Source organism: Osmia bicornis, chromosome 12 (assembly GCF_907164935.1).
Source record: "Osmia bicornis bicornis chromosome 12, iOsmBic2.1, whole genome shotgun sequence".
In the NCBI taxonomy this organism is placed as follows: Eukaryota; Metazoa; Arthropoda; class Insecta; order Hymenoptera; family Megachilidae; genus Osmia; species Osmia bicornis.
Window position 1 is genome coordinate 8,218,441 of NC_060227.1, and position 11,950 is coordinate 8,230,390.

Here is an 11,950-nt window from a genome sequence, read left to right on the forward strand (position 1 = left end):
AATTTGAATGAAACTATATAAATAATTTAAAAAAAATAGCAGATACATTTATATTTATTTTACAACGTCATATAAACATACAAAATGTCTTAAGTTAAAAGGGAAAATATGGATATGGATATCTTATCGCAAACAAATCAAATAAATGATTAAATTAGAAATCGTTATTGTATAATTGTCTTAGATTCATAATATCTTTTATATATAAAAGCTTACTATAAACCCATCAATACTGTACTAGCGGTAACAAGAGTTTGCGAAGGTGCACTCGCTTGTCTCACACTCATTTCCCAAGTATCCAATAACTGAGATACGGAAAAACGACGAGGAAGCTTTGTTATACGTGCATTTAAAGCTTTCTGAACCGCACAAAGGAATGTTGTAGCATATTCATGGGGTGCCATAACACAACGCGGTGGTGTTAAAGGATAATCAGCAGGAACTGTAACTGACACTGGTGGAACGCACGGAAGATGACGATCATCCAACCAACATATTAACTGAATACACTTTGATCCATTTTGTTGCGCTGGATCCAGACTTACCTAGATGTTTAAAAGCGTGAATTATACATATATTCATGTATTATCACATAAATTTATGTAATATATTAACAAATGAATTGAATAAATTACTTTAAACCGTTGGTCCAATCGAGCTATTTCTCCTTGTAAGACATCTGGTATTTCACTTGGGGATTCTTCTATCTTTTGTTTCTTCAATGGCGGAGGTAAATTCCTGTTTCATAAATTTTCACAATGCTTTAGGTTCATAGTACTTTGCAATTATAGTTAAATGTAATTACTACTCACTTTATTTCTGGACCAAATAAAGCTTCTAAACACGGGCCAAATGTACGCTGTAACGTGTGATTTACTACTGGACTTTGGAGATGGGTGCTTACTGCTTCCAACAGTGGACTGAAGAAATGATGTTCTTTTAGTGTTGTTACAGGAGGGCCTACACTGGCATCGCTTCGTTTAAAATCCAACTTTTCAAGAACTACTTCACATTTTAATAATGTATCCAAGGACATAGTACGTTTGGTAGGATTTGATAAAATTTCTAATAACTTTTTCATTTTGCTTAACTTATCGACATCTGTAAAACGAAAAATTATATAATTAATATATGTGTAATGTAATATACATAAAAATCATTAAAATACTTACTTCCTTCGTTTCCCATTTTAGCAATCATTCTTCTTAAAGGTTCAACATATTTACTCAATTGTCTAACTTTATCTCTATATGCTTGATCTTCTTGCTGTGGGCTTGGAGTAGCACCTACACCCCCCGGAGTGTTCAAAGAACTACTAGGGGATGGTGCCATTCCTAATTTGAATACAATTTTTTTTTATTGCTACTTCTATTACACAATTCTAACTGTATCACTTTTACACTAATAATTATCTTAACATACCCACAGATCGTTGTGACCCTGCCATTATTACGTGTTGTGGACTTGGCGATGGAACTAAAGCAGGCGAGGTTACCATCTGATTGCTATAAAATGTATTTCATAATATTAACTTTTAATATAAATCTTGAAATATTTAATTGTACATGAAGTACTTTAGGGAAGTTATTGTACAATAGCAACCTTGATGGTGCACCTAAACCAGCAGGACTTGGAGCTGATGGTGATGGGCTCTGTCCTAGAAACTGATTTGGAGTAACATTTCGAGGACCAGCGAAACCAGCGTTTATCATTTCACCTTGCTAAAAGTATTAATACCCATGATAATCTCGAAATAATACTACGTATTAATTCTTCATTTGTATACCTTTCTCTGCATATGACTTAATTGCTGTTGCATTTGACTAGGTCCTAATGGACCTGGAGCAATTTGATTCATTTGTTGTGATATACTAGTTTGGATTCCACTGATAGATCCACCAATTTGATTACTCATCTGATTAGATAGTTGATTTTGCATTTGAGTCTGAAAAATAATGCATAAATTTTACTAATGTCAATAATAAAAATAAGTAAAAAACGACACATATATCAGTATTGATGGTTGATACATACTTGCATATTTTGTTGCATCTGACTTGTAGTTATTTGTCCCATTTGATTGGTAACCATCTGGTTCATTTGCTGAGGAATATTTCCCTGGCTCATTTGATTCATCTGTGTTAGCATTGAATTATTTTGCATAGTCTGAATTGGTCCCATATGACTCATTGGACCACTGGTTTGAGTAGGCATCATACCCATTCCTGGCATTTTACTTTGCATACCTTGCATGGTTATAGGTTGTCCAGGACGTTGATTTAAACTTTGCAATACTAAAATAAACACAATAGATCATATCTTAGAAAGATGCCCAATAGCAGAAGAATGTAGGCCACAAAAATATAAATCCACCAGCATAAACACAATTATTACATACAAGGTATACCAAATATAATACTTTCTTATTTATTAGGAAAAGAATATAAATCAATATATGTATTTATATATCTTTACAATTGAAGTTAAAAAAATAAATTATGATTAATAATATGTCATAATGAGTGTATAAAATGTAAAATATTAAATACTAAAAACTTTCTTTACTGCAAAAAATGATACTTGATTGCAATAAAATGTACTTAAATAATTGATACAAATAATTACAATTTGTAGCAGTATTTGCAGGAGGTTGAGGGATTATTCCTTGAGGATTAGATCCTGGTCCATTCATATTCATCATTTGATTATTACCAGTTCCCTGACGTGCCAACGTTTGTAATGCTCCAATTGGATCTGGCATTACTTGATTTCCAGAACCAACAGTAGCTGGTGCAGAGCCCCCTGCTTTTTGTTTAGAACCTAAACAGAGGAAAATTGGTAATGTAATACCACCATTCAATTGCTGAAATAATATTCACATATTATATTAAAATATATATTACTTAATTCTCTGACATGCAAGATCAGCCTGGCTACGAAAGCTAGATATTCTTCCTGCAATTTAATAAATTTATATTATTAGTAACCTTAATTTACAGTTAGTATTTTTTAATAACAATAAGTAAATATTTAACTTGTTAGGTTTATTTTCATAACGTTTGATAATTATTTGTTTAATTAACTCTTTTCAGTTGAAAATTAGGGGACAACAGACAACAAACCTTGGTTTTTGCTTTTTGAAAAACATGATTTTCCATTTCAATACTATTTTTTGCAATGGGCATTCCAGACATCTGTACAGCTTCATCTCTGCATAATAAATGTTTAATAAATGTAAATATATATGTGTAGTTTATTTCCCAACACAAATGTTTTTTATTTTTGTATAAGCATTAGATGCTATATGATTCAATTATCTCTCATGAATTAACTACTTTGTCATAGAAAATTTGTTAATATACATTAACTTACATTTTCGCAATTACACTTTGACGAAAACTTTGTGTTCTCCATGAGTTTTCATCTGTTGCCATTTTTAATGATTAAGTCACTAATTAGAATATTTTCACAACCTTCTTTGTGTGACAAACTGAGGATCTATTTTTTAAAGCACACTTTAGAACGCTTCGGAACTGTTCGGAACCTAAAGGTATTTGGAAGTATAGCTTCTTCAGATTCGGAAACTACTCAACACCTTACAAAGTTCCTGGAACGAGGAAACACTAGCGCTATCTATTCGAAAGCAGGGGAAACTACCTGTCGAATAGTTTTTGTATAGATGGTGTTGAGATCAAATGTAAGATTCCTTTTTATGAACGATTTAATTTTGCAATTAATTTATAATTAACGCGTGATACCACCGAAGACTTCATAATAAAGTTTTCATCTGGTATCGGTAATATATCGAAGCCATCTGCTGTTATGGTCAACTTTCTTTAGAGTGTTGCTGTGCGAAGAAATTGCTAGTGCGCAGATCAGTACATTACTTTTTTTCGAAACTTCATTCTGATTACACCTGCTTATGAAAAGCGACATTAAATTGTATTCCTGGTATAAGAAGTACACAACACAGAAGGAAAAATTGCAGAGAAGTCTAGATTCAGAGTTTCTAACATCAATTTCACATTGTCTTCAAAAATCCACAAGGTGAAACATTTCACTCTTACCCCGAAATTAAATTCAAATTGATGTAGTATTATAATATCTTAATTGTTTCTTCACTGTATCGACAATTTCTTATTTTGTTTTCATAATTTATTGTTTTAAATTTCGAAAAATGATTTAGCTTCATCAACTTAATTGAGGTTATCTATTCGCGAGTTAACATCCCCACCCACAATTATAGATATATTATTCTCTGATTTCAATCAGCATTTCCCTTGTATTCATGTTTCGTTTACCTTCATTATGTTTGACGATACATTGCATATAAATTTTTCTATGTATATCTGAAATAATACTTTATCAAATATTAGCAAATCTTAGCAGAATCATCACATAGGATACTGTTATTAAAGTAATATTTCTCGTTTTTTATTATATAATTACAAATAAATAAAAGTTAAACCAAGATAGGTGTTGCTAAAAAAAAAACATAGTATTCGATTTTTTCTTTATTATTAATTACGTGAACATTTCCGTTAGTATTAAAGCCTCGAAGTACACAATTTTCAATTTGTATCAATGACGGTGATTGGCTGTCCGATCCAATCTGATCCAATCAGATTCATCTTTTTAGGGCGAGGTGTGCAGATTGTGGCGTAGTGCGTCATTCCTCTTCGAAACTTCGTCCATCTTGCACGTGTCTGCGTTAGGTGAGATTAAATTATCTTCAAATATTAAATTGAATTGTCTTTTGGACGACAGAATTACAAAAAACAGAAAGAAAAGTCGAAGATAAGTCTAGATTCTTGATTTTTGACATTAATTCGGCTTTTTCTTAAAAAATACGTGAGTTGAAAATTTTTGCTTTCGCCACGAATGCACAATTAGTTTGGAACAGCAGAATCTTAATTATTTCCGTTTTATATCTTCAATTTCTTGAGTATTATTATATTTTTTCATGTTTTTAATATATTTTTCCCATAATTTATATGGGAATACATTATATTATATATGTTATACATTGTAATAATTGAATTCGTCGTTTTCGATTAATCTGCGGATATAGATATGAATTAAAATAATATTTCTCTCATTTATTCTGCTTTTATGACGATAATTTATTAAATACCATTAATATCTTAGGTTTTATCTACGTTTTTCCCTATATTTTGGTGCTTTAAGTAGAAAAAAAGTAATCTTGACTTTATTACAATATGGCGTCAATAGTTTTCAATGAACCTTTTCTTTATTTTAGTATTAAAGTTTCGAAGCAATTCGAAGTTTCTACCAATGGCTGCGATTGGTCGTCCGTTATGGCGTCTTCCCATTTCGACCAATCAGATTCGTCGTTGGAGGGTTAGGTGCGCGGAGTGTGGTGGAGTGCATCAGTTCTCTTCGAAGCTTCGTCCGTTGGCACGTGTCTGCAACAGGTAAGATTAAATTATCTTTAAATATTAAATTAAATTGTCTTTCGAGTGTTAAAAGTACAAAAAATAGAAAGAATAGCTGGAGGTGGTTTGTTTTTTGACATTAATTCGAGGTTATCTTTAAAAATACGTGAGTTGAAATTTGTTGCTCTTGCTGTGAATTCACAATGAAGTTGGAAGAATAGAATCTGAATAATTTTCCCTTTATATCAGTAATTTCTTGAACATTATTCAATGTTTTTCGTATTGTTTCACACAATTTGCTGTTTTTAATTTAATAACGTTTTTTCTTGAACATCGTAATATTATTTCTGTTTAGACCTGTTCGTGTACTTCGTTAGGTATCGGCCGATAGCAGAATATGTATACCGAACATTGCCGAGCGTTGCCGAAGTGCCGACCGGTCTACGAAGGGAAGGAAGGTCTCGTGATTGCTTGTTGCTCTCTCGAGCGTTGAACTGATTAGACGTGTTGAGAGCATCCTTCCGCATAAGTAATAGGTACACATTGTATCCATTAAAATATTTGTATCAATTATAGTTCGATCGTTTATTAATAATAACTTTATTATTCTTTTTTATTACAGATATTTGATAGATTTTGAAAGGACGCCATGACACCTGATATGGGTTTGGTATAGAATTTCGTAAGAATTTATTGTTTTAATTTATTCTAAACAATTATTAACATCTATTATTACTTGTTTTTTATTGAGTCGTTGTTAATTGTAAGCATTTTTGATAATTACTTGCTACCAAAGTCAAGAAGGAAAAGATTAGAGACATTTTTTTTCTTTAACCAATTCATAGAAAAAGAATAATTAATTTTTCATTTTATTAAATAATTTCGTCCAGTATTTTAATACATTTGTTTTAAACTAGAACAAAATTGAAATAATTCGTATTCTACTGTAAATGATTGCTTCTCTTCTGCAATTATGAATTATTTTAAACAATCTATTCTTGTTAAATCGTAGTAATTATATTATAATATCCAGCTTTCGATGCAAGTTTAAATTAAAATAGAATCACGTTTTTAAATCACATGCTGTTTAAATATGATTAATTATTGGACTTTGTTTATTGAAAAGAATTTAGACAATTTATGAATCACGACGTAACAGAATTCTCAACAATTTTTAGTGTGCTTACAATTTTAACAACAGAAATCCACTACTTTAATAAAATAGTCTATTACATTTATTTAACTATGATTTTTTATCCATATAATATTCATTGAAATAATTATCAACAATTATTTAAAACATTTCATTATTACAATATAATCTAGGATCAATATTCAACTTGAATAATATTCGTGTCCGTTGAAAATATTTCACGAACACAGATATTTTCATTTACACGTAATAACAGTATTTCCTGAACGAATGTTCAATAAGAAGTATGTTGGTTTTGTTTTGTATATTTCCACCCATCCCCAACCTCCTCACTAATCTTTTCTTCCAGGAATTGTTGTGGCCGCGCGCAAGGCGGTCGGTAGAATCAGTGTTTGTACGAACATATTTCCAATGTTTTGATTTTCTCAAGGGTGAACTGGCCCTGAATAGAGTTGCGTTTGTACAACTAGGAATCACGCGAAAGTAGAGTCAGTGTTTGCTGCGTATTATAAAATATTTCCTAGAGCATCCCGGCTCTGATTTTTCTCTTTTCATCGCGAAAGTAGAGTCACTTGAATTGTTCGCCGGAAATTATTCACGGTCGCGTTACTAGTACTTTATATCTTTATCTTTATTTTTAATTTTTTTGTTTAATTGTTCGATATCGGTATTAGAGTCAATCCACCACTGAAGAGGAGTCTTGGGCGTTGCACCATAAGGAAAGAATGTAAGTATCTTATTACCTTATTTAATTAATTTTAATTCAAGTAGAATAATTTACAATTTCAACACTTGATAGTTGAGAGTTATTTTTCATTGTTAATATTTGATAAAATCCAAATTTATATATAATTTTATTACAATAAGAATTGATAATTTTCAAAATTAACCGTAATTCTTTTTTGTTTTGTTACAGATGAATTTTTTGATTTTGCCGAGTTCCTGGATATCCTGATGATGGCTTTCTTCACGACTTCCGTCTTGGTACGTCACTTAATTGCTTTTTATTAAAATAGAATAATTTACAATTTCAATACTTGATAATTGAGAGTTCTTCTTAATTGCTATTGCTAATATTTTATAAAATTCAATTTCATATATAATTTTATTAGAATAAAAATTGATAATTTGCAAAATTAACCGTAATTCTTCTTTTTTTGTTACAGATGAATTTCTTCACGACTTCTGTCTTCTCCTACAAGGCAGCCTCCTACCTGGTGTTGTCCTACTTACTTGACTGTCGGAAGAAGAGTATATCTGCGAACGGTGAGTCGCATGTTTTATGGTTCCTCTGGTGCCCAGTCATGTCGTAGGACGAATGTTCCGAATCGACACGGGCTACTAGTTGTATACGTGATTTGCAAGCATAGTGACCATGGGTATGATTATACCCATGAGTAGTAACATGTTTATTGTTTCATTTCATTTAGTTCAGGGTAGGTCTTCTTGTACTCCGCGTTTTAATATCATTTCAATTCCACATATTCCAATAGATATTTATGAAATATATGAATGCTTTTAAATGTTCTTAAATGTTCTTAAATGTGGAATTAGAATATTTTAATACCGAAACAATTTTATTTAGTTTGTCTGTAATAGAACAGTTATCAAATATTATCTGACTTAGTTATTGCGATGATTCAAAGCAATATAATATTGATAGTATTATGTAATATGTATACTGGATATACATATTAATGATGCTATTACATTGATTTAATTACATTTTGTACATAATAAATTCAAATATAATTTGAGAATTTTTTCCGAGTACTTAAACTTATTTACACGTTCATGAAAAAATGAACAATGTATGTGCAAGAAGACAATTCGTGACGGGTAGACTTCCAAGCCAGAGTGATCTATTTCAACACATTTTGCGTATTCTTGAAAAGTTACTCTGAGGAGGGAGTCGCCCGAGGATGTTTTATTAATTTTCACAATAAATTCTTTTTTATTAGAATTTTGCATTTCTTAAATTAGTGTTGCGAGAAATTTCCGACGCGAGAGTAAATATGACGATGCACTGACTAGTATTCGGTGGGAATCCTTTTGGTTTTTAATCTCAATCCTATGTATTATTTAATTAATGAAATTAGTTACAAGGATTCCGCGGCATAAGACCGTGAACACCATCTCTGGGAGATATACCCATGCATTACTAGGCCTTTGCAGGCGCAGCTTTAGAATACGGAACATATGAAACCATATGTTACCATATTCTAAACTGTAGTCTTTTTGTCTATACTATGGGCGTCCGTCAATCTGACACCGTTGGATGCAACGTGTTGGACGGGCGGGTAGCGCTCTTAGCGAAGGGGTGCACTCTGTCCTGGCGTTACGACGTCCAGGCGGGGTGGGTGGTATGTAGCGTCTGGCGTAAGTCTAGGGGGCGTGAGACCCTTCGTTGCCAGCTGATATTAGCAGTGCACCATGTTTGCGTCATAGTTGCTCTATTTTACTTTTCAGTATTTGTTCTTAAAGCTTTATATTATTTACAAAGTTGAGTCACTTTTATTAAAGTACTGAAATATTAGCCCGTTAGATGTTTATGTACTAATCATGTTTGTAGATCAGGATTTTCAGGTTTAACCCCTTCCGTGTTTATTGCCAAAGCCCATTCACGTGCCCAGGTGCTACTTGGATGGGTAGAGGCAATGGGCACGATGACCTAGTTCATAAGAATAATAATTAATAAGCGGCTGGCATTGTGTTAGTATATCGTGCACGACGTAATTTCCACATATGGTGTGTGTGTTTTTAGGCTGTGGGATTGCGTCGGTTTAATAAATTTTTCATTTAACTTTTAATTTGAAATAATATTTTATTCAACAAGATGTACAATGAACGTACAAACCAAATAGTATTATTACCATTACTATTACTATATTACCATTATTATTACCATGATTATTACCATTATTATGAAATATTCTGTATCAAAGTAGTTAATTAAATTTTGTAATTATCATTGTACGCAATGATTGCTAGCCTTGCCAGACGATTTCAGTGAAAAATGGTACGTACCGTAGAGTGTGATGTGAGATGAAACTCGGGTGTCGGAGGCGTCCCGGGACGTTCTCTCTAGTGTAGGTCTTGCGCCCGGGTGGAGTGTATGGGGGTCGTGGAATGAATTTTTGTGAGAATGTGATTTTGCCTTTTTTAAATATAGCGTTAGGTAGGTAGGTAGTATACCTTCTGGTGTGTGTGATAGATTGTAAGTAGGTAGGGCCAGGACAGGTTGTCACAGTCTCTTGGTCGGGTAGGCGCGATTTCGCGTGATCAACCTGTACCTGGAATATATTTGAAGAATTGACGATACGATCGATACGAACGGAGTATGCCGTTCGCCTTCTATCTATCTGTACAATTTTTCAAAATTTTGGCGACTTCATAAGTCGTTATACGCGATCGCGATGGCACGAAACGCCATCGAAACGTTCTGCTCGAGCACGGCACGTGTGCACGAACAACGACTTAGGTATATAAAGTCCTTTTTCGTCCACGTGTCAATTAGAGTTTCGCGATTTTTCTTTTTTGTTGATTGTTTTTTTTTTTTTTTGCGAATTTGCAAGTCTCGAGCTTTAGATATAAGTTTCAGGTGGGTGGACCGCCCGAAGAAAGAAAAGGCTATATGCCGAAGCGCCCCGACAAACTGTCTTTCAAGAGGGGAACTACTAATGATTTTACATTCTTTTGCAAAAAAGGATGGGAAATCATTATCGTTACTACTTTGTCACTGTGCTTGCCTGTAGTTGTAGTTTTGTAATTTCAGGACAAGAGGGGGCCCGTGACCCCCATGATTTTGGGCAAATCGCGTTTTCAATTTAGTGTTGCAAATATTGACCACGGTTCAATGTAGTGTTGCGAACTTTAAATATCGCGTTTCTTTCTTGCATTGCTTTAGAATAGAATTTAACTTTTCAATGTTGATTGTTTTAAGATTTTTTAAAGTTTTGCTTTTTACTGTTGATTGCTTTAGTATTGCGAATGAAAAATTCACAGTTTGGGAATTCCCTTTTTTGCATTTTAATTACATGTTTGTTAAAGATAGCGTTACGAATGTTATTAGCGCGATTGTTTCCCAGTGTTGCGACTTATAAATACGCGATTGCTTTGCATTAGTTTATAGAGTTCCCTGCTAATTAGTGTTGCGATAATGAATATTCGCGTTTTGCATTAGAGTTGCGATATATGATGAAATGCCCAAAAACGATCCAGTGGAGTTGCCATGGTCGATAAGGCAGCTATGGACCAGCTGCCGTGATACAGCCTTGGATTGGCTGTATGTACCCCTTTTTTAGATTAGTGTTGCGTCTTACAAAATTCGGTAGATTTGAGTAGTGTTGCGTTACAGTTCGCGTTTTTTCTTTTTTTCAGTTTAGCGTTGCGCATAATGGGGCAGCCTTCACGCGTATGCTTCTGTATTTTGCGTTTATTAAGGGTTTTTTGCATTTATTAAGGGTTTGCTTAGGGATTGCTCTTATGGGCAATCAAACTTTTCTTTTCAGGTTCCCCTGTATCCTACCTCCCATTGCCCCGCCCCCATTCTTTTTCTTCCCTTTTTTTAATTTTGAAAATTTTGAGCATTCGGTTGTCGGAAATACTGTTAAATAATATATGAATTTAATGTTTTCAGAATATTATTAAATACGATAAAGTTTTAAATAGAACTATATTCGAAGTTTTATTTAAAATGGAAATTCATTTTATTTTGTGATTGGTGATAAATTATTTCAAGGAACATTTGTTCATTTGAAATAGCTTATTAAAATTTAATTCTGCTTTATTTAAACAAAAGTAGTGGATGGTTGTTGTTGAAGTTGTTTAGTTTTGATTTTTGATCGCGATGTTTCGTTTCAAACTTACGGAGAAATTAATTAAATTATTTTTATAAATTTTCAAATTCTTTTCCTGAAAAGCAAAGTCCACTCTTGATTTTCTTTTCATTTTTTCCATTTACAATAAATTTGCATTGAAAGGTGTATTGAATAATATGTATAATGCAATAAAGTCAAGTAGAGTCATGGTTTTACTTAGATATACTGCAGTAAAAGACAGTTGTTTCAATTAAAATATTATATATTATTCGTTACTAAATGAACAAATGTTAAATATTATGCAACAAAATGAAATAATTAATGTTTCTAACTGAAATCGCTTACTTAATAACAATTTTTTTTATAATTCTTTTTCTGCTTTTATTTTGGTACTGAAAATCGCTTTTAATTCATATTTTGTGTTTAATTGATGTTTTCTTATTTGGAAATGACTCATTAACCATTACTTTGATTTTTGTGAAATTTTATTGTTACTAATGTATCTTCTCTTCTGGTATTACATTTTTTTTTCTTTGCATGAATTCGATTAATGAGTTTCTGTTGCAAAGAAATATCTTTAT

General features: G+C 32.4%; 1 protein-coding gene across 1 annotated transcript; it reads right to left on the reverse strand.

Moving 5' to 3' along the window:
• Nucleotides 1–51: 51 nt before the first annotated feature.
• Nucleotides 52–3,616, reverse strand: LOC114879126 (mediator of RNA polymerase II transcription subunit 15-like). Its single transcript, XM_029193732.2, has 12 exons — nucleotides 3,373–3,616; nucleotides 3,123–3,210; nucleotides 2,904–2,955; nucleotides 2,626–2,820; nucleotides 2,035–2,294; nucleotides 1,787–1,945; nucleotides 1,603–1,721; nucleotides 1,423–1,505; nucleotides 1,173–1,334; nucleotides 813–1,101; nucleotides 636–738; nucleotides 52–545 (listed from the first exon to the last, which is right to left on the reverse strand). The coding sequence occupies exons 1-12, from the start codon at nucleotides 3,432–3,434 to the stop codon at nucleotides 216–218; spliced, it is 1,902 nt and encodes a 633-aa protein (XP_029049565.1). The 5' UTR covers nucleotides 3,435–3,616; the 3' UTR covers nucleotides 52–215.
• Nucleotides 3,617–11,950: the final 8,334 nt, after the last annotated feature.

Excerpts from the sequence above, each read along its gene's own strand:
- LOC114879126 (XM_029193732.2), bottom strand. The coding sequence starts at position 3,434 with ATGGCAACAGATGAAAACTCATGGAGAACACAAAGTTTTCGTCAAAGT. Across the intron at positions 2,956-3,122 it reads TTCAAAAAGCAAAAACCAAG|GAAGAATATCTAGCTTTCGT; the intron begins GTTTGTTGTCTG and ends ATTAAATTGCAG. Across the intron at positions 2,295-2,625 it reads TGCAAATACTGCTACAAATT|TATTGCAAAGTTTAAATCAA; the intron begins GTAATTATTTGT and ends TGTTTATTTTAG.